This window comes from Poecile atricapillus, chromosome 2, assembly GCF_030490865.1.
Source record: "Poecile atricapillus isolate bPoeAtr1 chromosome 2, bPoeAtr1.hap1, whole genome shotgun sequence".
Classification (NCBI taxonomy): Eukaryota; Metazoa; Chordata; class Aves; order Passeriformes; family Paridae; genus Poecile; species Poecile atricapillus.
In genome coordinates this window covers 1,528,774-1,555,291 of record NC_081250.1, presented here as the reverse complement: position 1 = coordinate 1,555,291, position 26,518 = coordinate 1,528,774, and the positions used below count along the sequence as shown (strand labels likewise).

The following is a 26,518-nucleotide window of genomic DNA, read 5'->3' as shown; positions in this document are numbered from 1 at the left end:
GAACAGCCAGGCTCTGCTCCCAAGGAATGGGGGCAGGATAATGGGGAACATCCCCAGGTTGTGCCAGGACGGGCTGAGATTTGAAAATAGGGAGAAGTTTTTTTTCCCAGAAGGAATGTCCAGGCCTGTCCATGGAAGAGGTGGAATCCTGATCCCAGCAGGATTTTAAAGCGTGGATGTGGGATCTGGGGACCTTTGGCAGTGCTGGACTCCACGATCCCAAGGGATCATCCCACAGAAACGATCCTGGGATTCCATAATGCCACAGAGAGCACGGGAATGCGGGAATATGCGGGACCTGGCTCCGCCTCTGCTGCTGATCGTTTTCCGTGAGGAAACCTGGGAATTCCATGGGGAAATCTGGGAATTCCATGAGGAAATCTTTGCTCTCTGAGCTGATTTCCAGGTGGTTGATCCGTATTTTCCAGACATCCACATGGATGTGCAGGCTCGATCCCATCATGTCCCGGCAGAGCGCAGGAATGTGGGAACTGGGAGCACGGATGGAGCTGGCACCTGGCTCAGCCTCTGGTTGTGCTCATTTTCCATGAGGAATTCTGGAAATTCCGTGAGGAATTCTGGAAATTCCAAGAGGAATTCTGCGTCCTCTGACTCCGATTTCCAGGTGGTTGATCCATATTTTCCAGGCATCTCCAGGGATGTGCAGGCCCTCAGCAATTCCAGAGCCCCAAAAGCCAGGATTTCCTGATAACTCCGGGCCATTTCCACCGGAATAAACCCGGAATCTTCTGGACAGGATTCTCCAGAGGGAGATCCAAGCCTGCCTGGACTGGCGCCAGTTCTGCTCCCTCGGGCAGCAGCATTTTTTGGGAATATCCCCAGTTATGGATCGGGATAATCCCGTGCTCCATCTCTCCGAAATAAACTCATGGAAAGCGTGACCGAGGGATTTTTCCCAAGCCAATCCAGGCTCCTGCTCCTCCTTCCCTCCTTTTAATGGATCTTATTTCTCCTTCCTGCCATTCCACCTGGGAAACGTTGGGATGCTGCTTTTCCTGGAATTCCCAGGAGCCGGAGCTGATCGATTTTTAATTCCATTTCCTTCCCTTCTCCGGCAGATTTTCAGGCAAAGCGCCTGAAAGAGGCAAAAGGCTGGAAAGAGGCAGGTGGGAATTCCGATTCCCAGAATTTTGGGAGTGAAGGAAGGCTGAACTGTAGATTCCTGCTAAATTGTAGAGGTGAAAACTGGGGAAAAACCAGGATTCTTTTCCTCTTTGGAAAAGAATTTCCTTTCCTTTTTTTTTTCTCCATTGGGAAATGGGATGGGCTTTGGAAAAGGGAAATTTTTGTGCCGCGCCTCTTAAAATCCAGAGCCACGCCAGCTCCTCAGGGATGCGGCTGGAATTCCGGAGGGAGCAGGGAATTCAATCCCTGACAAACACAGAATATTCCAGTCTTAAATTCCTGCAGAGCTTCAGCAGCCCCAGGATCCAAACATCCCGGGCTGGGCTGGCTCTGACGGGATCCGTGCTCCCGGATCTGCTCCTCCTCATCCCAGGGCTCGCTCCGAAGGCCGGGAATGACCCTCGGTGCCTTTGGAAAGGCTGGAATGGAGGCTGAGAGAGGCTCTTGGAGCTCCTGACCTGGTGGAAAATCCCATTTATCCGCTCTGGGTCCCAGGGATCGGGAACGGGAGGAACAGGAGGAATTCCATTGGGGGTGATGGAATTCCAGCTGGGAATGGTCCACAATCCAATAATCCCAATCCACATGGGAGAGGAATAGAGCAAGGACAGGGAATGTTCAGGCCATGGAACCTTGATTGGGATATCCCTGGACAAACGGGATATCCCTGGATAAACAGGATATCCCTGGATAAATGGGATCCTTCCCATCCCAAAATCCGCTCCTTCCTTCTCCATCTGCTCCCGCCACGCGAGGCAAGTCCAGGATTTTCCAAAGGCTGGAGCAGGGATGGAGGGAGTGAGGAGGGATGGGAGACACAGCAGGCACTGCTGGAATTCCCTCTCCGTGGGCTCTGCCTGTTATTCCCTAGCCGCAGAAAAAAATCTGGGATAAATATCCCGAGGAAAAGATCCTTCCAAGCATCCCTTTCCCAGCAATCTCCTCTATGGAGACACAGAGTCACTTCCGTGGGAATGCTGTGTCCTGCCCTCCTGCTGGCATCCCAGGGGCTTTTCTTGGGAATCTGGGATATCCCAGCACCATTTTCCGACCCCATCAGGATCAGGAGTTGATGTTTATTTTTAGGGAATTTGTGAGATATTTATTTTCAGGGAATTTAGGAGATATTTATTTTTAGGGAATTTTTGAGGTATTTATTTTCAGGGAATTTAGGAGATATTTATTTTTAGGGAATTTAGGAGATATTTATTTTCAGGGATTTTAGGAGATATTTATTTTCAGGGAATTTAGAAGATCTCTATTTTTAGGGAATTTAGGATTTATTTATTTTCAGGGAATTTGTGAGTTATCTATTTTCAGGGAATTTAGGATTTATTTATTTTTAGGGAATTTTTGAGGTATTTATTTTCAGGGATTTTAGGAGATATTTATTTTCAGGGAATTTAGGAGACATTTATTTCCAGGGAAATTAATAAATTTTTTTTTAGGGAATTTTTGAGGTATTTATTTTCAGGGAATTTAAAAGATCTCTATTTTTAGGCAATTTAGGATATATTTATTTTTAGGGAATTTAGGAGATATTTATGAGGAACGTCGATCCGTGGTTTTCCCGAGGGCAGGAAGGACAGAGAGGAGAGGGAAGTGGAGGGAATGCCACAATTCCAGGAGTCCATCCCAACCCCCCAGGAAAAGTTTTCCTTGAACGGGAGCGTTCCCGCCGGAAGCTGATCCCACACATCCATAGCCCAAATCCCTGGAAGTGTCCCAGGAAAGGCTGGAGCACCCCAGGATAACGGGAGGCGTCCCTGCTGGAATGAAATGATTTTCCAGCTCCCTTCCCACCCCAACCATTCCACGATTCCAGGAATATCCAGCTTTATCCAACACTTCCAGAGACAGCAATTCCATCGTTTCCCTGGGCAGCTTTTCCAAGGCTTTGCTCTTGCAGGGAAGAAAGAAATCCCGGAGTTTTCAGAGCAGCCGCTCCCAAAACGCCCGGAAAATGCCACAATTTCCATCCCCGCTCCATGAAATATTCCAAATATTTCTGCTCCGCTCTCCGGGGAGGGAAAACTCCTCTCCGGAGGTGGCCAAGAGCTTTGGAAACAAATCCCAGGTCAAGGATAATGGAAAACTTCCTTTCCAAATCCGGGGATTTCCTGACCCAGGCTTTATTTTCCCACGGAATTCGGGACCCGAGTGGGGTTTTTTGGTTGGTTCTTTCTGAACCTGTTCCCATCAAATTTCAGCGTCCGTGGGGTTTTACGTCCAGAAGTTTTCCAGCTTTCCCAGAATTCCTGCAGGGCTGGAATTATCAAGGTGGGATGAGATGAAGGAATCTGATTCAGGAGTCTTGGGCATCCATTCCTTTTCCCAAAGGAATTGCTGTGTTTGGAATTCCTTGTGGGATCCTGAAATGTTCCGGTGGATCAGGGATGAGCCTTTGGAGCTGTGCCCGAGCTCCCTTTGACTTCCAGGACGCAACATCCCAAATTCTTTACCCTTGGAATAAAGAACGGAGCCGAGTGAAAAACGGGATACCTCGGGATACCTCGGGATACCTCGGGATACCTCGGGAGCAGGGAATCCAAACATTCCCTTTGTTCCCCTAGGATTTGGATAAAGGGAAAAATCCCGGTGATGGTTTGAGGCTGGACATGCCGAGATCAGCAGGGCAGGAGCGGGAATATCTGGGAATTTCCCATGGGAAGAGGGCTCAGCTGTGGAGGAGCCTGTCTCTCCCCACAGCTGATCCTTGATCCAGCCTTTTCCATGGAAGCTGGAGGCGCTCCAGCTCCTCATTTCCCTGCGGCTCTGGAGCTCATCCTGCCTCCCAATCCCATTCCAGCTTCCCGGATTTTTGGGATCAACTGGAGCAATCCCACACCAGAGCATCCCAGCCTGGAGCTCCGTTCTGCGCTTCCCACAGGATTCTCCCAGATATCCAAGGCTCTCGGGGACCTGGATTTGGGGAGGGAAAAGGGAGGGAAAGGGACCGGCCCCTGCTGGGCTTTCCCAGGAACACAGATCCCTTTTCCTGGAAAGGTTCGGGTTTCCCTGGAAAGGACCTCCCACATCCCTGGAAGTGGAGGCGGCTCCTGGGAGCATCCAGAGGGGGATCCCCGATCCAGAGCTCGGGAAGCGGAGCCTGGCAGGGAAGCGGCTGCGGCTCCACGGCCTCGGGATCCTGCCAGGACAAACAGCGGCGCTCGGGATTCCCAGACCGGGAATGCGCTCCCGCCTCGCCGGGAGGGAGGGAGGGAGGAGGGGGAGGGAGAGAGGCACCGCCCGCTCCCTGCGCTGCTCACGAATTCCTGATGCTCCCATCCCAAATCCCCCGCGTTCATATCCCAAATTCCCGCTGCTTGCATCCCAAATTCCCACTGTTCACATCCCAAATCCCGCTGTTCCCATCCCAAATCCCTCTGCTCCCATCCCAAATCCTGCTGCTCCCATCCCAAATCCCGCTGCTCCCATCCCAAATCCCCGCTGCTCCCATCCTAAATCCCGCTGTTCCCATCCCAAATCCCGCTGTTCCCATCCCAAATCCTGCTGCTCCCATCCCAAATCCTGCTGTTCCCATCCCAAATCCTGCTGCTCCCATCTCAAATCCCGCTGCTCCCATCCCAAATCCCCGCTGCTCCCATCCCAAATCCCGCTGTTCCCATCCCAAATCCCTCTGCTCCCATCCCAAATCCTGCTGCTCCCATCCCAAATCCTGCTGTTCCCATCCCAAATCCCCAGTGTTCATATCCCAAATCCTGCTGTTCCCATCCCAAATCCCCGCTGCTCCCATCCCAAATCCTGCTGTTCCCATCCCAAATTCCCACTGCTCCCATCCCAAATCTCTGGTGTTCATATCCCAAATTCCCGCATTCCCGCTGCTCCCATCCCAAATCCTGCTGTTCCCATCCCAAATTCCCGCTGCTCCCATCCCAAATCTCTGGTGTTCATATCCCAAATTCCCGCATTCCCGCTGCTCCCATCCCAAATTCCCGCTGCTCGGATCCCAGTTCCCGGTGCTCCCATCCCAGATTCCCGGGTGCTCACGTGGCACTTGCTCCCGGAATTTGGGTCGGGATGCGGGGATTCAGATTCCCAGGGAATTGCTGGTGAAGCAGCATCAGGGCTGGAAGTTTTCCAGGCATCGACCCTGGAGAAACAGGGAAGAGGGAAACGAGAAGGAAGGAAAAGGGCAGGAATGTTTTCCAAAGCCTTCCAGGTGTGTCCGTGCCTCCCCTCTGGAGCAGCTGTGCATTCCCAATCCCAGATTATCCCAGGAAATTCCTCTCTCAGCTCTGCACTTCCCACCCGTGCCTGGTGGGCTCTGAGCGTCCTGTGGACGCTGGGATGGAGGTTTTCCATGAAAAAGGATTCCTAGGAATTCCTCTGCTTCCCCATTCCCCGTTCCCAGCCTTCTCCAAGCATCCCAGTGCCCAGGAAAATCCTGGAGCCAGAGCCAGGTCTCTCCCGGTTCTTTGCACTATTTGGGATTGGCCGTAGATGGCAGCAAATGTCTCGGAGCTTCCCGCTGAGTTGGCTGCAGCCGGGAAAATTCCAGCATCCCGGAAAATTCCGGCATCCTGGAAAATTCCTGCATCCCGGAAAATTCCTGCATCCCGGAAAATTCCTGCATCCCGGAAAATTCCTGCGTCCCGCTGCTGTGCGGGAATGGTCTCCTCTCCAAAGGGAGAGGGAGCACGGGTGGGATCAGAGCTGCTCCCATCCCGGGATCTCCGGCGGAGCAGTTCTGGCACCGCCGGCAGCATCTCCAGCTCCTGGATCCTTGGGAATCCTGGAATTCCAGGGAGATCCTTGGGAACGCTCCTGGAGCTGATCCAGGAGGGATGGCCCTGCAGGGACAGGACAAGGAGCAGCAGTTTCAAACTGGGAAAAGGGAGGTTTAGATGGGATATTGGGAAGGAATTCCTGGCTGGGAATGTGGGGAGGGGCTGGGATGGAATTCCCAGAGAAGCCCCTGGATCCCTGGAAGTGCCCAAGGCCAGGCTGGATGGAGCTTGGAGCAGCCTGGAATGCTGGAAATTTCCCTGGAACAAGATGAGCTTTAAGGGCTCTTCCAACCCAAACCAGCCTCGGATTCCGCGATTCCATGAAAAGTCTGTCCAGCTCGAGGCCCTTATTCCACAGAGGATATTCCCAAGTGCTTGGGAAAGGGAATAATGGAATTGTTGGGAGTGATCCTTCCCTTTCTCCCTCCCCGCTGTCATTTTTGGGCCCCATCCCCGGGGATTTGGGAAAGGCTCCCAGCGTTTCCCAGCCATCCCTCTGTTCCGGGATGGTTTAACAGGAGCTCCCGGTGTCCCCTTTCCTGAGCGGAGCCGTGTTCCAGTTTCCATGGAATCCTGGAATGGTTTGGGATGGAAGGGCTTTAAAACCCATCCCATTCCACCCCCGTGCCATGGGAAGGGACAGCTCCCGTTATCCCACGCTGCTCCAAGCCCCATCCAAGCAGAGAATCCAACACCTTCTCCACCACGGAGAGACAGAACCCCGCTGTTCCTCCCTTTGCCGTGACTATCCCAAATCCCTGGATTCTCCAGCTCTTTGTTAGCCGGGCTCAGCCCCGTGGCTCTTTCCAGAGCCTGGAATGCTCCTGGAATGCTGATTCCTGCCTGCTCCCTTCTCCTTTAATTATCCTTTCGGGAGCAGAACCACCCAGGGAGGGCAGAGACGGAGCAGGAATGTGAATCCCCACACACAATTCCCTCTGGAATTCCAGAGCAGGAATGCTGTGGTTCCATAGGTTTTCTCCCACAATTAGCAGGATCCCTGTAATTAGCCCGGAGCAGGAATGCTGCGGTTCCGTAGGTTTTCTCCCACAATTAGCAGCATCTCTGTAATTAGCCCAAGATAGACGGAGCTGGCAAGGAAACTCCTCATCATCCTAATTCCAAACTGTTGTAAAACCAGGGAATGGAAAAGGGACAGCGCCCGTTTGTTTCCAATTGGGAAAAGTGCCGCCCTCAGGATCCGTGATGGATCCTTTGCCTTCCCGGGATGTTGGGATAATCCGGAGTCAGGGCGGGGAGGGGTCAAACCCAGCCCCAAAATTCCTTTGTTTATTTGGCTGCTCCCTTTATTTCCTTCTTTCCCTGTTCTGCATCCCTGATTTGGATTCCCAAATGCTCCTCCATTCCAGCCTGGCTCCATTCCAGGGAGTTTGGAGTTGGAAAATGCAGGAAAATCCTCATGTTTATCCCGTGAATCCGTGCCAGGGGAGAGGTTCTGGTTCCTAAATGTTCTCCCGAGCTGTAAAGGATCCACCGAGCTTTGAATTCATCCCTTTCCCAGTGACTCTGCTCCCTTTCCCCAATTTTCTTCATCCCTGCTCCCTTCTCCCAGTCTTCTTCATCACTGATCTCCTTTCCCCAGTTTTCTTCATCCCTGCTCCCTTTTCCCAGTTTTCTTCATCCCTGCTCTCCTTTTCCCACCAAAATTTTCCTTCCCACCCAAATTTTCCCATGGAAAACTTCCTGGGTCCAGTCTCAGTGACTGCACCATCCCTTCCACTGCCTGGGGCTGCTCAGCTCGGGATGGGGTGGGATTGGGAATGGGATCAGTGGGATGGGATCGCTGTCTGGGGATGGAATTGTGTTCCCAAATGTCGGCTCTCCCCTTTTCCCAAGAAAACCGCTCCGAGATTGTCTCAGCCTTGGGATTTTTGCTCCAGGGTAGCTCTGAGCCCCCTGTGCTGCCCAAACCTTGGGCAAAGCTCCGAGGTTCCGCAGCTCCAGGGGACGTTGCCCTGTAAAATTCAGGGATCAGCTTTTCCACAGGAAATATTCCCGGAATCCAGCGAGAGCCCCACTGTCCTGTCCTGGCACAGGGGAAGCAAAGGCAGAATTAAATCCCGCCGAGGGCAGATGGATCCTGTTGTTCCAAACTCCAAACCCCTGCCAGCTCCAACATTCCAAGCTCACCGAACCTTCGGTGCTCCCCAGGCGACGCCGTGGGGGGACGGGAAAGGGCCGGCACGAGGGGATGGGAATCCTCTCCTTCAGAAACCTCTGGAAAAGGAGTGGAAAAGCGGGATCTGGGCCTGGCAGAGGTGTAGAGGGAGCGGTCGGGTTTATCTGGGATGTGAAGGAGTCGTTTTGGTTTATTCCTGTCACGAGAAAAGCCAAACCCAAAATGTGTGGATGCCTCCGGAGCGTCCTTGAGGATTCCTCCCTAATCCAGGCAGGAATTCCAGGCTGCCTTCCCTCACTCCAGTGCGGAGGGGCTGAACTGGCCAGGGATGATTTTGTCAGTGTTTTCCTAGAAATTCTGGATTTTGACCCCAAATTCCAGCAGAAAGATGAAGAGGAAAGTTCACACCTGCCCTTAGGGAGAAATCCATCAGGATTTGTAGAATCCCAGGATGATTTGGGGTTGGGAGGGACTTTAATGAAACAAATCCAATTTCTTTTGGGAATTAAATTTAATAATGCCAATTTTGGACTGATTAAAGACTCCTCAGGATTCTGGGTTTTATTCAGGAATTCCACCCCATTCCAAGGGCAGGGATGCCTCCCACTATCCCGGGCTGCTCCAAACCCCGTCCAGCCCGGCTTTGAACAATCCCAGGGACGAGACAGCCACAAGTTCTCGAGTCTAGCTCGAGTCTAGCCCAAACCCAGCTTTTCCCAGCAGCCAGTGTGGGCTTTTCCAAGAGGAATCGTGCCTTGGGATGGGCTGACTCATCCCACGGAGCCCTCCCTGCCCTTCGTGGTGAGCAGGGGCTGCCACAAACTCTGCTCCCGATTTCGGTGCTGTGGGAGGTGAGGCGAGATCAGAGCACTCGGAGCTGTGGCCGCGGCGTTTTGGGAAGGAAACCAAACTCCTGGATGGCCTGGAATTAAAGCCCATATCCCAATTTAACTTGGAATATTGTGTTCCCAACCGGGAAATCCTGCCTGGCTCCTCAGGGCGTTGGATCACGCTTCTCCACCTCCCACAGTGGATGTGGATCCAAAATTCCCCCCAGAACTCCAGAATCGCTTCTCTGCCATTTCCAATTGTCCAGAAACTCTTCCTGAGCGCCTCAGGATTTCTCCTGGCACAGGGAGCTGCTCCTTAGGCGCGGGAATTCCCCGGAGATGGGCTGGAGCCACGAGGAGCCGTGATCTCCTGGCTGTGAACCTCCCAGAGAATCCCAAATCCATCGGCACGGATCAAATCCCACCCCGCTGGGTGTGGGGAAGCAAAGCGTTCTGGGATCCACGCTTAGAGGGAACGCCGCCATCAGTTTTCCACCCAAATTCCCGTCGGAAAGGGTTGGTTTGTGCCCAGGGGTGGCCAAAGGGGAGGAGGGAATTCCCTCAGGCCTGCTGTGATCCCAGCAAGATCCTGAGCCAGCTCCTGTGTCCCGGGAAACCACAGCTCCCTCCTCTCCCGCCTTTTCCTCTCATCCCTCCTCCACCTGCTCCCCTAAGCCTGGCTTAGGGGCAGGCTCAGGCCTAAAGCCCTAAACCAGAGAAGGTTTCCCGTTGCAGCTCTTTGTGCCGGGCTCCAGGTGCTGGTGGCCGCCTTTCCCCCGCTCTTTTCCGAGCCCTCTTTCCCTGCTCGTTCCTTCCAGTCGGGATTCGTCACCCGCTGGGAACGGCTGCCGTGGGACTCGGGAAGCCAGGAGCGCAGTGGTGACACGGGACATCAGCGTTCCTGCTGGGAATTCCCCCATGGAAAACGGGCCTCCGGCTTTTCCCACCCCCTTCCTGGCTCCAAAGGGGCCAAACCCCACATTTTAGGAAATGTGGAAGAAACTCCGTCGTAAAAATGCGCGGTGTAACATCCCTCCCTCTCCTCCATCCAAGTTTATTTTCCAGCTGACTCCTGAATAAAAACCGGAATCCCGAGGAATCTTTAATCAGTCCAAAACTGGAATTTTTTTAAATTTAATTCCCTAAAGAATTTGGATTTCTTTCATTTTGTGTTCGTGCACATCTGGGGCTGGAGATTGCTCATCCTCGAGGTCCCTTCCAACCCTGACCGTGCCGTGACCTCCAAAACTTTCCAAAAGCTCGGAACACATTGGAAAACTGGGACTCAATCCGATTTTGAGCTGAGGTGTCAAAGCCGGTCGGAGTCTGGAAAATCCCCCAGGAGTGAGGGGAGAGAAATGGAACCGCCGGTGACCTTGAGAGCCCAAACTTGCCCTGGGTTTTATTGCCCAGTGAGGCTTCCAGAGCCCAGGCTGGGATAAACTGGAATTCCCTGCATCCATTGTTTACTCACGGATCCGTTGGCACGAACTATTCCGAGATACAAAACTCCAGACGGAATTCCCGCCGTTATTCCAGAACAAAGCCCATTTCTCAAGGATGAGATGCCCGTCTCTTTTTCGGGAGGCATCCCATCTATTTTTTCTTTTAAATTCGGAGGGAGAGGAGTCTGTGCTAAATTTAAGGCCCAGACAGGAGTGAATTCATCATCCCAAAGTCACGGGCTCGGGTGTGCCCCGAAATTCCCAGCGCCGCTCCGAGGGTTTCTAACTGGGGCACCGGTAACGCGATATCCGCACGTGCCGAGAGCCGGATCCCTCGGGATATTCCTGGACACAAACCCTGGATTGTGGGTGTGGGATTCTCCGGTGGGCTCTCGGTAAGGGATCCTTCCCCAGCTGACGTCAGCGGGGCAGCTCGATTTCCACCGACCGAAATTCCAGGTTTTTTTGCCGTGTCTCGGAGGGGCTGGGGATGCTGGGGGAATTTGCGTCATTCCCGCCGCCATAGGGATTGGAAAACAGCTGGGAGAAAATGCAGCCCTGCATTTCCCGGCTCCAGGACGAGGAACACAAAGGGAAGATGTCAATGGATGTCGGGGTTTTGTGAGCCCCAGGCTGGATTGGGTTCGGATAACTCCAAACCAGACCTGGGAATGCGAGGCTTAAAAATCCCTTTTTCCCTTGGTTTTAAGATGAAGGAGAGTGGATTGAGATCGGATTTGGGAAGGAATTCCTGGCTGGGAAGGTGGGGAAGAGCTGGGATGGAATTCCCAGAGCTGCTGTGGCTGTCTCTGGATCCCTGGAAGTGCCCAAGGCCAGGTTGGACGGGGCTTGGAGCAGCCTGGGATGGTGGGATGGAGGTGTCCCTGCCGCGGCAGGGATGGGATGGGTGATCCCCAAGTTCCTTTCCATCCCAAACCATCCCATAATTCCCCGATGTGGGACAGCCAGTCCAGCTTCGGCCAGGCCTGAGGTGACTAAATCAGGGCCAGCTTGTCCTGGGAATGTCCCATGGATTGAGGGACACCTCCAGATCCGTTGTGGGAATGCTGCAAGGATTCTCCTCCCGGTGATGGAATGACCCTGGGGACAAATCCCGCTGCCAGGGCACCCCTGATGTCTGAGAAAAGCGGGATGGGCCAAGCCTGGACCCTGGCTGGGGTCAATCCACATCCTTGGCTGGGATCAGTCCGGATCTTTGGTTGGGATCAATCCAGATCCTTGGCTGGGATCAATCCAGATCCTTGGCTGGGATCAATCCAGATCCTTGGCTGGGATCAGTCCGGATCCTTGGCTGGGATCAGTCCAGATCCTTGGTTGGGATCAGTCTGGATCCTTGGTTGGGATCAGTCTGGATCCTTGGTTGGGATCAATCCAGATCCTTGGCTGGGATTAATCCAGATTTTTGGTTGGGATCAGTCCGGATCCTTGGCTGGGATCAATCCAGATCCTTGGCTGGGATTAATCCAGATTTTTGGTTGGGATCAGTCTGGATCCTTGGCTGGGATCAATCCAGATCCTTGGCTGGGATTAATCCAGATTCCAAGCCAGGAAAGCCTCAGGTGGCCTCAGAGCCGGGATAGCCCGGCCTAAAGTCCAAACCACACGGATGGAGGTGGAAAATTGGGATCACAGGGCGGTGTGGACGGGCAGCGCAGGGAGCGGCTCCTAGGGAACAAGGAGACCCCAAAATTGTGGAATGGTCACCTGGGGATGGCTGGGAAGGCTCAGCTCAGGAAATCGGCCAAACTTAAGACAGGCCCAGGGAGAACAAGGCCTTAGGCTGGTGGGGACAACTTAAATGCATCTTGTTTCCCAAAAAAATTTAAAAAAAAATTAAAAAAAAAAATAGGGAATGGCCTTTTCCAGCACACACCCAGAGCTCCTGGCAGCATCTTTACAGCTGTGTCCAAAAATCCCAATCAGGAACAGCCACAATTCAAATATTCCCTGGTGGCAGAACTGGGAGATTTCCAGAGCCATAAAAACTTATCCCTCTGATTTCCAGAGTTTTCCTTCTCTTGTTTTCTGATGGAAAAATCCCGGCTCCCCTGCATGAAAAAAGTGCAGGAGGCACCTGCCTGGCTCAGGTTTCTTTTCCTGGTATTTCCATCCTGATCCCAGAGTCACAGAATTCCCGACTGGTTGGAGTGGGAAAGGACCTTGAACACCATCTCCAGCCCCACGGGCAGGGAACATTCCGCTATCCCAAGCTGATCCAAGCTTTATTCACGGACAATTCCAGGGATGGGGCATCCCGGGAGTCCCGCTCCCGTCTCACCTTCTCACAGCTCTCCGACATCCCCCTGATCCCGATGGAATTTTTTCCCCCTCCGTTTCTTGTTGACAGCCAGGTGGAGCCTCCAAAGCAGGATGTGAGCACTGTTGGTTGGAATCCCTGCGCCAACCTCATCCCAAAAAAAGTCTGTTTTCATCCAGACAAAAACTCATTCCTTGTTTTACGGGCTCGTGGACGGGCACTGGCCTCGCTTTGGGAATTTCTGGAAAAGCTTCCAGCTGGGACGGTGAAACACAGGGAGATATTTTTAGTGTGGGCTTGTTGGGTTGTTGTTTTTTGGGGTTTGTTTTTTTTTTTTTGCCTTCCCATAAATCACGAGGACCTGCCTTTGTCCGTGCTGAAAAGGTCACGGGTAGCCGGGAATTTTGGCTGTGCTGGAGGGATCAGCACATCCTCGATCCTGGAAAAGGCGATGGAATCCCAAGTGGGGGGTCCCGGAGAAGCCGGTGATTAATAAGCGGCTTTTTTAGGGAAAGCAGCAGCAGCAGGAGGAGGAAATAAACCCCAGCTCCAGCCAGGTGATCCATGATTCCCCACCGCAAAGCTCTGGCTCCGGCAGGGAGCGCTTGGAAGGGAAACTCGGTTGCGACACTTTTAAGGAGGCTGTGGCTTATCGGGAACATCTGTCCCGGCCTAAACCGGGCCGGTAACTTCCTAAAGGCCGAGTTGAAAGCCAGGGATTGTCACTGGGAAGGGCAATTCTGGGAAAGGCCCGTGGAGAGGGCGCAGAGGAGCGGGAGGAAGGCGAGCAAGTCCCTTTGGGTGGCGGAGCCGCTCCCTGTGAGCTCATCCCGGGCTCCCTTTACGGCCTCCCAGGGAAAAGAGGCACTTTTAGGGAATGATTTAAGGAATGATTCACGGCCCTGTTTACGTGTCTGGGTTCGGAGGAGATAAATCACTCCTGGCACTCCAGGCACCGCCGGCTCCAACAAACCAAACACCGCCTGGATCCGCTCGGGATTTCGCTCGGGATTAAACTCCTCCGGCCTCCGGCAGCGCGTGGCCCCAGCCCAGCTGGGATGGGGTTTATTCCCTGCCCAGGAATAATCTGGGATGAAGGAATGGGGCAGCCCTTGGTCTGGGTGCTGCTCCAGAGCCAGAGGGGTTCCCCAGCCATAACTCATCCCCTCAGGAATAGAAATCCCAGATTTTTTGAGCGGATCTGGGCTGGCACGAGGTGCCCAGTTCCAGCGGGAGCTGCACAGATCAGCCGGATCATCCCAAAATGGGATTTTAAAAGGGATTTTGGACTCATCTGGTCTCTTTTATATGATCCCAAGCACAGCTACAACCGGGCAGACAAGCGTGGAGGGAATAGAGGAAGGGTTTGGTGGAATACTGGGAAGGAATTCCTGACTGGCTGGGTGGGGAGGAGCTGGGATGGAATTCCCAGAGAAGCTGTGGCCGATCCCTGGCAGTGCCCAAGGCCAGGCTGGACAGGGCTTGGAGCAGCCTGGGATAGTGGGAAGTGTCCCTGCCATGGCAGGGGTGGAATGGGATCATCCTTCAGGTCCTTTCCATCCCAAACCATTCCCTGATTCCGTGTTTAAGCAGTAGGATGTGTCATTTCCTCTGATAATCCCCCTCACGCCACTCGTTTATTCCATGCCTTCCATGGAGACCTGTCTAAGCCTGCTCTTCCCGGTGTTTATGGATAGTCTGGAACAGCAGTGTCCCCTGGAATCTGGGAATTGTGATCTCCCTGGATCGGGAGAGCGCTGACTCACGGAGCAAAGGCATCACCACCTGCAGCCTCGTGTCTCCCGGGGAAACATCCGGGGCATTTTCCAAGGAAATCCAAAATTAAAATAATCCAATCCAAAAACAAGAAACCTTCAGGGATTGACCAGGATGAGGAAGTTGTTGTTCCATGAGAGGGATGGAAACCGGGAACTGGAGTCAGACTGGGAATCTGAAGAGGCAGGAGGTGTCCAAGGCCGGCTTGGACAGGGCTTGGAGCGTCCTGGGACAGTGGGAATTGTCCCTGCCCACGGCAGGGATGGAACTGGATGATCCTTGGGGTCCCTTCCAACCCAAACCATTCCATGCTGGTGCCGGATGTTTGGATTCTCCGATGCAATCCCACAGCCCCTTTCCCGAAGGTGATTCCCTGCTCGTGGCTGGGATTCCTGCCCTGGATAAGATCCAGAACCGGGATCCTTCCCTGGCCTCGGCCAGGGAACAGCCTCTGTGACATCAGCCTCGTCAGGGCGACTTCCAGGCCAGGAGATGCTCCCTTCCACCCTGGGAATCCTTCTTTTCCTTCCCTGATCTCCAAATTCCCGGGATATGGAGCTCATCCGTGTAAAGGGATGGGCCGCAGCAGCTCCCACCCTGAGGGACAATTCCCTGCCCAATCCATGCTGGAATGTGCCCCCGGTGTCTCCCGGTCACGCTGCCCATGTGAATGATCCATGAATTCCATGTGGGATCCCAAAACGCGATGGATGATCCGTGGATGATCCCGAGGGAGCAGCTGTTGGCACTGGGAGCTCTCCGAGGTTTCCCAGCTCCCGGCTGTGGCTCCTGAACGTGGCCCGGAGCCCGCGGCTGCCCCACGGCCTTGGCACGGCATTCCCAGCGCACGGATTCTGCCCCTCCCTGCGGTCCAACCCCACCAGCAGACGTGACCTGGCAGGAATCAATCCCAAATCCCTGCTGGGGCAGCAGGGAGGGATGTGGGATTGACCATTCCGGCAGAAATATCTTGGGAGCATCCCCCAAGCCCCCTCAAGGATGGGAAGGCAGAGTTTTGCTTCCAGCTGAATTCCTCTGGATGGGAGGGAAGAAGGGAGGGCTGCTCTGTGCCTCTGGAGAAGGGAATTTCTGGGATGAGGATGCAGCTGGATGTCTGAACAAATGCCCCAGGGAAAGGAGCAGGTTATCCTGACCTGAAGGGTTTGTGCTGTCCCAGGTCTCCAAGCTGCAGCAGGGAAGTCATGCCAAGATTTTACCTCTCTCCCAAAATTCCTGGGCTGCCTGAGGCCACGGAGCGATCCCGAGCTGGTTCCCGGTCAGGGCTGCTGGAAAGTGAGGGATTGGTGTTTTGGAAGGAGGAAAAACCAGGAAAATGGATGGAAAAAAAGAGGGGGGGGAAGGAATCGATCCCAGCATGGCCTGGAGCAGCGTCACTGGGGTCCCAGTCAAACCTCTGGATAATTTTCCCGTGGGAATTTGGGAGCAGGAGCTCTTTTCCCATTCCCGGTACAGGCAGGGCTCCCCCCTGATGCCAGGGGAAGAGAATTTCCTGCTTCTCCAGCTCATTGCTCCCAAATCCCTGCTCCCAAATCCATCTTTTCCTCCCCTCCTCCTGAGGCAGACAGACCAAAAACTTTGGGATAGTCCAAAGGCAGGGAAAGGGGAAAAGCTCTGCTGTGCCTGCGGGAAACTGAGGCAGGAAGGCCGGATCTGCCTTCCACATTCCCAGATGGAATTCCTTAGGGAGCTTGGAGTCACCGAGGTGTGCGGGATCTGGAGGCCTGGAGTTCACTAAGACAAGATCACTCAGAATTCCCAGATGAATCCTGAGGGTGTTTTGCCTCCTGAGGGACATTCCTGGTTTTTCCAGGAGCAGGGAAGTGCAGAACCAGGGAGGGGCCAGAGGTGATCCCAAATCCTGGCTCTGCTTCCTTGGGAGACTCAGATCCCTTTTGGATTGAGAAGCTGGGCTTGAGGAGGACAAGGACTTCTCCAGGGGAAAGAATTCCACGAGTGGGAAGCATTCCATGAGTGGGAAGCTTTCCATGACTGCGGGATCCCAGTGGGATGGGAGGGGATCCAGAGGACATCGTGGGAATCTCCTCAGTGGAGCATCTTCATAGGAAACCAATCCCAATAAATCACTGGAACCCAAATCCCGGGATCCCAGAGTGGTTGGGGCTGGAAGGGACCTTAAGGATCATCCATTTCCACAGAAAATTGGGATTCCTCTCACTTTTAGGGCCACTAATAGGAAAACTGGGATTTTCGCTCTAAATTCCTGGAATTTAATGATGTTGGAATCGGCATTTTAACGACTCTTTCCCAAGCTCTGTAGGAAAAGCTTGGATTGGCTGGATTTGGAAGCAAACCAAAGGGATTTGGAAGTGCAGGTTTGGGAAAGAGACCCAATATTGGTGATTTTTATGGATAATCTGAATTTTGCCTCATTTTGAGGCAGCTGAGGCAGGACAGTGGTGCATTAATTGCCAATATTAATCAACTGGAATAGGCAGAATTCGCTGGAATTCCTATAAAATAATAAGGAATTAATTCTTCCTGCTAAATTCCTGGTGTTGACTCCCAGCCCTTTAATTGCCATCTTAATTAACTTTCAATTAACACCTCTGTGGAATCCTTCATTCTTCATTAATGGTACTGGCCCGGATTCAGAGGAAAATGGAGAGTATCCCATTTTTTGGGGTTGGGAGAGCCGGGAAAAGCTGGCATCCTCTTCCCGAGCACATTCCCACCGGGAATATTCCGCTTTATATCCCACAGCTCTTTTGCTGCTGGGCAAAAAAAAAATAAATAAAAAATTGTCTTTTTTTAAAAGATTTAATCTCATAATTGAATCAAGATTTTTGTCCTGCACCGGCTCTTGGTGGGAGGAAATCCAGAGAATACGTGTCAGGATGCATTAAGGAATTCTGGTGCATCCCAGCTGTTTGGAAGTCTCAGTGTGTGGAAAAAGGGTTGGAGAGAGGGAAGGAAGGACTTGGAATTTCCCATGGAGAATCAAGGAAAATCAAGATCTGGGACAGATTTCCTTAAAAGATTTCAGGATTATAGGGGCTGCACTTGGATGATCCTTCTGGGAATCTTCCAGCTCACCCTTCTTGGGATCATCCCTTGGGAGAGAGAGGAAGGGACGGCTGTGAGCCAAACCAAATCCAAACCAAATCCAAACCAAATCCAAACCAAATCCAAACCAAATCCAAACCAAATCCAAACCAAATCCAAACCAGAACCATCCCGACTTTCCCGCTCTCCCAACTTTCCGTTCTGCTCCTTCCAGCCGGACGCAGGGATCCAGCAGCGGCACACCGGGAATCTCCAGGCCACGGGAGTTGGGAATCACCTTCAGCTGCCGTGGGAGAAATCCGGGATTTCTTGGAATTTCTCGCAGATCCGCTCATCCATCTTAAATTTAATCCTGCCTTGCTCTAGGCCTAGTCCTAGAGGTCCTCGGTCTCGAGCTTAGCTGGGTTAGGCTTGGCTCATCTCGTGGGAGTTACAGAGAAACGGGGACATCTCCAGTGAGGCCAGAGGGAGACCGGGATGGGATTCCTGGGAATATCCGAGACATTTCGGTTGGGATGAATCATTCCTGATCACAGAACACGATGGGTGTCGTTTTTGATCCAGGAATAGAACTCCAAGCCCTGTTGATCCCTCTGCACCATGCTCCGATCTCTGGGAAGGACATCCTCGCTCAGGCAGCCTGATAGGAAATTGTGGGAATTCTCTCCTTGCCTGGAAGTTGATTTTTCCATAGCTCAGCCCCTCGGTTCCCACCTCATTTGCTCCAGGGGTAGAAAACGGGAAATCCTTTGGGATTGACAAAAGATGTCCCTGAATTCCTGTTCCTGGAAGGGCACCATAAATCTCAGTTCTCCTGCATAAATGGCACGTGCTGACCTCAAATCGTGGATTCCCAACCCTTGGAAGTGTCCAAGGCCGGGCTGGAGCACCCTGGGAGAGCGGAAAATGTCCTTGCCCGGGGGTTGGAATGGGATGATCCTTACGGACCCTTCCAACACAAACCCAACATTCCAGAGCTGGAATATTTTCCCTTCTTTCTCCTGCGCCCCCTTTCCCCTTCCCAGCGATTCCCCGGCGCTCTCCCAGCAGATCCCGGCATTCCTTGCCCTCAATCCCAGGAAATGTTTGCCTGGAGCTGCTCCTTGGGCACAGAGAGGACCCCGTTATTCCCAAAAACGAGGCCCATAAACCGGGATGACCGGGATCTCCCCAGGGAGATTTGGGGGTTCCTTTCATGGCTGGGACATCAGCCAGGGCATGGAAATTCCAGAGGACATCCTCATCCTACCCCGCAGGCTCCGGAGGGGCAAGGAAAGGGGGGAAAATGGATCCAAATGGATCTGACAGCCTCGGGATAAAGTCGTGGTGTCCCCCCTCCCTTTGGCCTTTCTGCTTCCTCCGGACAAGGAGGGAAAAGCGACATTCCCAGATCTTTTCCCCACGAGGAACTTTTATTTTCCAGCAAAACCCAGCGCTGGGAAGGGAGGAGGAGATGACTGAGCAAGAGGAGCAGGTGGGATTTGATTGGAAAACCAGGAGCCTCCATCCCTTCCAGGTGCTCCTGGGGTGGGATTGCAGGAATGAAGGGAAAAGCCCAGGCTCCCGCATCCCTCGGGATAAAGCCACTCCTTGGAAAAACCCCCTGCCAAGAAACTCAGTGCAGGAATTCCTGCTGAGGAAATTTAGGGAAGGCTGATTTAAAGGGATTTGCTGGAAGCTTTTAGAGGGATTAAATCTGCAGGGACAGGATAACCTCGACCTCTTCCTCGGAAACCGCTGGATTTGGGAGCTGGACATGTCTGGGACAATTTCTGCCTTCCCTTGGATGTTCCTCTTGCTGCCAGAATTCCCACCAGCAAAAAATCCGCCTCAAAAATCTTCTCAGTGCTCCTGAATGGCCAAATGATGGGGGAAATAAAAGGAGGGGAGGGAAAGAAATCCCAAAAAAAAGCTGATCCAATTTATTTCAGCCGCTGGTTTGAGGATGGAATAAATTCCAGCTGCTCTGGGCAGGTAGAGGCTGTAAGAGGAGCTCTGAGGGAATAGCTCAGGTCGGTGAAGCCCATCCTGGATATTCCCAGATTATTTGGATTATTATTGGAATTATTATTGGATTAGCAGGAAAAATGTATCCTACATTTATTCCTTGCTGTTGGTTAAAGGGTTTTACCAGGATGAGAGATTTTTTTGGGGGGAGGATAAAAAGGTGAAGGCACTTGGGAATTTGGTGAAAGAGGAGGGAAACGTTGAATACGGGAATCTTGAGGAGTTTTTGGCTCTGGAATTCACTGGGATGAAAAATTCCCAGTGCCTTTTACCTCCTTCTTCATTGTCCTGAGCAGAATGTGCAGGGAATTCATGGAATAAACGGTGATGAACGGGATACTAAGGTGGATTTTTGGGATTCTCAGCATGGCATGGCCTGAAAAAGAGAGGAAATCCATGGATATTGATGAAAATGTCCCTTTTTTGGACAATTTTCCATCCTAGCCCAATTCCAGTTTAGGAAAAGAGGTGACACTTGAGGGGCAGCAGCAGTTTAGGACATTCCTGCCCCCAGAATTTACATCCAGGCTCTGGATTTTCCCAGCTCCTGCTGGATTTGGGCTTTGTTCATTTGTCTGATCCCGGTTTGGATCCTGGTTGGGATTTGTTGGGATTTTTCCCTCTTTGTTCTTCATCCAAGCCTCAAATCCCACAAATTAGGGATTAATTTCCCTCCTTTCTCCGTATCCTACGGACATCTCACCCCAGGACCTCCATCCCTGTTTTTCTCCCATCCAAAGGGATCCAAATCCCCTCCAAAGCAGCGGCTGCCTCATTCCCAGCACTTCCCACCCATTCCCAAATCCTGAAGCCCCACCTGGGCACTCCTGGAAGCGAAGCCGCTTCTTTTGCTGCCTGGGAATCTCCGGATTCCCAAAAATCGGCACAAACGACTCCCAATGGTTTTAGCAAGGCTGTCCCCCGGCATTTTTTTGGATCAGGTGTTGGGATTGTTTTCCCGAGGGAAAGCTTTGCCCACCCAGAGCCAAATGTGCCGTGGATCAGGGAGATGTCACAAGGAAAATATTCCCATGGATTCCTTCAACCTTGGACAGCCCGGCCGGGAAGAGGAGCAGGGATCCAGGAGATCCAGGGCAGGAAAATCCAGGGAAAAATCAGGAAAATGTGTGGCTGGGGAACAGAAATCCCTCCAGCAGCTGGGGGATCCAAAGGTGCTCCGGGTTTTTGAGCTCCGGGTGTTTGTGCTGTGCCACCTGCTGTCCCTTGATCCCAAATCTGAGGATTCCAGCCCTGGATAATCCTCAATCCCAACTCACACCCGGGTTTTCCCTGGATGTTGAATGGCATTTATCCAGAACCGTTCCATAGTTTACCCAAAAACTTTTGTCTTCAAACACCAGGATTCCATGAAAATCTTTGTTCTAATCCATAAATTTATTTACATTCGCATTTCGACCCCTTTGACCAAGGGGAAGCCCACCAAGTCAGGTCCAAAATAGGATTTTTTTGGCATTTAAACCATTTTTTGGAAGAGAGGAGGGAACGTGGGGTCGGTTTCGATGGATTTTTTTTAAGGATCAGGCAGATTTAGGAAATAAAACCTGAGCTGAGCTCGGAGCTCTGTCTCTGCCCAGCCCCAGGCTCAGCCCTTGGAGATTTTCCAAGATTTTTTTTATTTCTGGGAACGATTTTTTTTATTTCTGGGGATGAAAATGTGTTTTCTGTGCATCCCTCCGAGCACAGCCAGAGGAGCTGAGCGTGCTTGGGATGAATCCCTTGGAATTCCTGAGGTCCCATCCCTCCAAATCCAGCCTAACTCCTCCAGCTTTGGCGGAATCGCTCCGGCTTTGTACAGCTCCGAACGCCAGCGGGAGCTGACCCCGAGCTTTTCTGTTCCCGATCCAAGCTGAAATGAGGGATGGTGCCTTAAATGCGGACAGGCCAAACATCTGGGAAGGGCTGGAACGGTTCCCATTAACGTGGACGCGGTTTGGAAGCGACTCCCGCTGGTGAAGGGATTTCAGCCTGGATTTGTTCCAAGGACACGAAAACCCAACTCCTGTTTTACTCCCAGCCCCTTATCAGATTGAACTCCGCAGCTGCGCGTCCCTTGCCCCCGTTCCTCTCCCCGGGAGCCCACTGGGAAATCCAATCCCGCTTTATTTGGGAGCTGGGATTCATTAACCCTCGTTATGGCACTTGGAGGGAGCTTTTGTCGGGAGTTAATTGGCCCTCAGCTGGTTCCCGTTACTGGCTTGGCAAAGGGAATGAACTGGGAAGGAGGGAAGAGACCTGGATTCGGGATTGGGATGGCTTGGGGAGTGCAGGGAAATCATGGAATGGGTTGCTTGGAAGGGATCTTGAGGATCATCCCATCCACACCTGCCATGGGCAGGGACACCTCCCGCTGTCCCAGGCTGCTCCAGCCTGGCCTTGGGCACTGCCAGGGATCCAGGGGCAGCCACAGCTGCTCTGGGAATTCCATCCCAGCCAGGAATTCCTTCCCAATATCCCATCCAAGCAGTGGGAGCCATTCCCTGTGTCCTGTCCCTCCATCCCTTGTCCCCAGTCCCTCTCCAGCTCTCCTGGAGCAGAGGGTGGGGAGATGCCGTCAGCTCCCAGCCCTGCCTGGGGCAGATCCCTCCACACATTCCTGGGATTCAGGCAGGATTTTATGGAGCCTGTGGGTGAAATCTCCGTGCAGAGGAGGAAGCAGCAGGGGAGGTTGTAATTCCTAAGAGGAGAGGAGTCCTCAGCATTAAATTATTTGTTAGGAATGTTTTCTTCCCGGAGCAGCCTCACCCCTGCAACCTGGGATGCTCCATCCCAAAACCGCCACTTCCATGCGGGAATGCGCGCGACGGGACCGGTCCCAGGCGGTGCTCCCTGTGGCACATCCACGGGTGAGAATTCCGTGGAGGAGCCGCTCCTCGGGACACAACGGCAGAGCAAACCGGGGTCCTCGGGGCGAGGCTGAGGGAAGCGGAGGAGGGCTTGGAATGGGAGCGTCACCTCTCTGTCCCCTCCCCGCAGGTGGATGCCGACGATGTCATCACCAAGGAGGAGCAGATCTTCCTCCTGCTGAAGGCCAAGGCCAAGTGCGAGCGCCACCTGAAAGCCAAGGTGCCCAAGGTGCACGGTGAGTGCTCCCAGATCCTGGGGCTGGAGCTGGATCCACCCCTGCTCCTCCCAGCCCTCATCCCCACGCGCGGAGCTGGGAGCAGGGCGGGAAGGGAGGCAGTGGGAGCATCCCGCTGAATCGGTTTTTCAGGATATCCACGGGGACTGAGGTTTCAGCGCCGGGTGTTGGGAAACAAAGTTGTCCCAGAGGTGCTGTGCTCTAGAATTCCAAATTCCGGGGGTCCGGGAGGATGCAGAGGTTGTGGGATTTTAGCCCTGACTGTTCCACCCCATGCACAGGAGAGAGCTCCAACCACCAGCTCTCCCGGGATCACAGAATTCCAGAATGGTTTGGGCTGGAAGGGACCATAAAGATCCTGTTCCACCCCTCTGGAATGGGCAGGGACACCTCTCATCATCCCAGAGCGCTCCAGCCTGGCCTTGGGCACTTCCAGGGATCCAGGGGCAGCCACAGCTGCTCTGGGAATTCCATCCCAGCCAGGAATTCCTTCCCAATATCCCATCCAAGCAGTGGGAGCCATTCCCTGTGTCCTGTCCCTCCATCCCTTGTCCCCAGTCCCTCTCCAGCTCTCCTGGAGCCCCTTCAGGCCCTGCAAGGGGCTCTGAGCTCTCCCTGGAGCTTCTCCTCTCCAGGGGAACATTCCCAGCTCTCCCAGCCTGGCTCCAGGGAATCTCCAGCCCTGGGGCCTCCTCTGGAGTATTCCAAACCCCAAAAATCCTTTGCAACCAGTGACAGGGAAAACAAAACATCGCCCCAAGACCTTTCTCCTTCCCCACCCTCTCTCCTCGGAAGGACCCGAACTCGGCTGAGCCTCTTCCTTCCACTTCCTTTCTATTTTGGGCTGGAAAATCGCTCCCAGCTGTGGGGCTGGGGGGAGGAGGAAGGCGAGAGCTCTCTCATGTGGGGCGCGAAGTCCTCACCCTCCACCTCTTCCTTTCCCCACATTCCCAAGTGAGAATTCCTGGCCAGCTGAGGCACCCTCCAGTCCCCGGGGTGTCCCTTTTCCCTCTGTTTCCTGGAAAACGGGACAAGCCGGGATGTTCCAGCACCTCGGCTCTCTCTTCCCTCAGGGAGTGCTGTGGGAAAACCGGGAGAAGCCCCCAAATCCAGCTTTTCCACCTGGAAGGCGGGCAAGGGGCCATAAAATCCCGGCTTCCCTTTGATTCCAAGCCTCCTGTTTTCCATCAGAAAACCTCAAGCCACATCCTCTGCTGCTCCTTTGTCCCCTCACCCCGTGCCCAATTAACACCTCGTTAATGAGCACATGTGCAAAGGCATTTCCTGCTGGTGTCCCACCGCCCACCTGGTCCTGCTCCCACGCCCCTTTTCCAGCGTTTGGGATCGGTCCCCCTTCCTTGCGGGCAGGGATAGGGATGGGATTGACAGCCGGATTTGGGGATCTTCCCCGAGTGGAATGGGAGCGGATCCCAGGGATTTGGAGACCTGGGTTTGGGACCTGGGTCTGGGACTGGAGCAGAAAACTTCCAATATCCCACAAATCCTGCCTTTGGAAAAAGCTGTTCTGAGCTCCTCCATCCTCTACAGCAAATCCGATCCCAAATAATCCAAGAGGAGGAACCACCTGGATTTTGAGGCTTTGGAGACTCCACTCATGAGCAGAGGAGATTTAGATCCAATTAATCTGCACTAATCCAAAGGCAGGAACTAATTCCCGCTCAACCTTTCACAGGGAATGGGGTTTTTTTTTAGGATTTGTCACCTCAGAAATTCCCTTTAGGAGTTCCCAGTCAAGGCAGGGATTTGCCAGACTGGTCCTGAGATGGTTTAAGGAGTCTGTGGTCCCAGCAGAAAATTTTCTGGTCTGGAAAAGTTCTTCCCACTTTTCAGAGGAGCTGTCATCCACAGATTTTGGGATTTCAGATGCCCTTGGACACAGGGAAAGTGGTTGGGTCCAGTGCTTTCCTCCTCGGATGATCCAGAATTTGGGATGGGACATCCAGGCCTGTGCCCTCCTCATCCAGAGGGAGGATCTCATCCCGCTGCCTCTCTCCTCACTGCAGATCCCAAAGAAAAACCTGGGAAGGGCAACAATCTTCACAGTTATGATGCTCCAGCTCCTTTTCCCAGAGAGGATTTAAAAGGAAGAATTTATGAGGAAAAGTAGGGTTGCTTTGGAAGAAAATAAATCCCGGATGTGCTTTCCAGCTGATCCATGGTCAAATCCGTGCTGGGCTTGTCATTCCAAAGAAGGGAAAAGGCCCACAAAGAGGCAGCAGTTTTGGGGAGATGCTCGGGAAAACACATCCCACAGTTATCCGAGGGTGGGATTTCTCCAGCCTTTCTTAGGGAGTTGTTTGTGCTGAGGGAGAAGATCCACGTTCAGCTCTGCTGGAAGGGATCTGCCTGGAGAGCCCAAATCCCTCTGGGATCATCCTGGAGCAGCTCCAGTCCAGGGCCAGCCCTGCCGACAGCCCAGCGGTGCCGGATGTTTGGGAAAGGAGAAAGTTCCTACTTAAAATTCCTGACCCAAGGCAACAACTTGAGGACTTGAGGGGGATCTCTCTTGGGAAACTCCTCACCACAGGGGTCACAGGAAAAGAGTCTTTGACCCCGTTCCAGAAAGTGGGAACATGTCCTGGCTGGCAGGGTTGATATTCCAAAGAAAAATCTTCGGGAACAAAAAGGTTTAAAAACCTCTAGAATGTCAAACTTCCTTCAGCCACTGTTTATGTGTAAAAACTCCAAATTCCCTTTTTTTTCCCCTGTTAAAAAGGTTCAAATTCTGTTTTTACGGGAGGGTGAGGTCCGTCCTCTCCTCCTGGATGGCTTGCAGGGATCCTCTGGCACCTCCCAGGTGTCTGGGAGCTCTGGCTCCTGATCCCTGTGGCTCCCACGTGGATCGGTGCCATGGGCAGCCCATGAGCTGCTCCAGGAGCTTCCAAACAGCCCCGTCAGGATTCGTGCGTCATCTCCACCTTTGGCTGAGGCGCTGAGGGCTGGAGACCCAAAATACGAAACCAAAAAAACCCCAAAACCCTTCCCCCACAAGCATTTGGTTTCCTCCTTTTCTCTTTCTTTTCCCCCCTCCCCTTTTTTCCTTAAATTTAGTCTCCAGATGAAAGCCTTCGGGAAAGAACAGGAAACCCGAAAGTTTCTCTTCTCCCGACACAAATATTCCATCCCAGCCCTGGTGGGCAGCTGATGCCACCCCAAAGTTAAACCTGGAAGGGGATGAAGTGAAGTTCCCAGCCCCGAGCCATCAGACCTGACTCTTATTTTTTTTTTTATCCATGAATTAAAAGCCTGTCTTTCCCTGGTTTGGAAAAGGAGATGGGACATTTTGTGGGGGAAGAAGAGGGATTTTTACACAACCCTGTCATTAGCAAAGGCCGTGGCCAGCCCTTTCTCTGAGCCTGGGGTGTCGCAGCTCCAAACTGGGCTGTTTTTTTAATAAATAAAAACATTCCTATTTTCCCAGGAAAGGTGTTATTTTTAGTTGGGAATCTGGGTCTGTTTACCTGGGTTGTGCATCCCAGTTTGGCTTCACTGTCCCTAAAGGACCTAGAGCTGATTCCAGGCTCTCGCTGGGCTTGAGGAACCCCAAAATCTGCTCCTGGTTTCCTCTCCAGAGAGTCCAGCAGCACTCCCTGATGCCAGGAGCTCCCAGAGGTTGGGAGAAGCCTCAGGCTCCTCAGAAATTAAGGGAGGTGATTAATTAAGAGGCATCCTAAGCCCTGAACACCCCAGCCCTCTATAAATCCACAGTTCCCCCAGCTATTTCCATCTTCTCCCAGTTTCTCTTCTCAGTCCTTGCAAATGTGGCACAAATTCCACAAAAAAACCCAAAGTATCCCTTGGGAACATATTCCCAACAGAGTTTTGGCTTGGAAAAGCTGTCACTGCCCCGGTGGACACGAGCTGGGGGGCCAACGTGGAGCAGGAGGCGTTTTAGGATGGAATTATGGACCAGGAGATCTTTGAGGATGGAATTATGGGCCAGGAGATCTTTGAGGATGGAATTATGGACCAGGAGGCT

The 26,518-nt window shown here is 52.9% G+C and overlaps 1 protein-coding gene across 1 annotated transcript in view; it reads left to right on the top strand.

The window, feature by feature from the left end:
* Positions 1-26,518, top strand: part of PTH1R (parathyroid hormone 1 receptor) — an 89,423-nt gene that overhangs the window by 18,824 nt on the left and 44,081 nt on the right. The window contains exon 2 of the mRNA XM_058830448.1: positions 22,413-22,518. Within this exon, the coding sequence (XP_058686431.1) occupies positions 22,413-22,518 (106 nt within the window). The remainder of the gene's footprint in view (positions 1-22,412; positions 22,519-26,518) is intronic.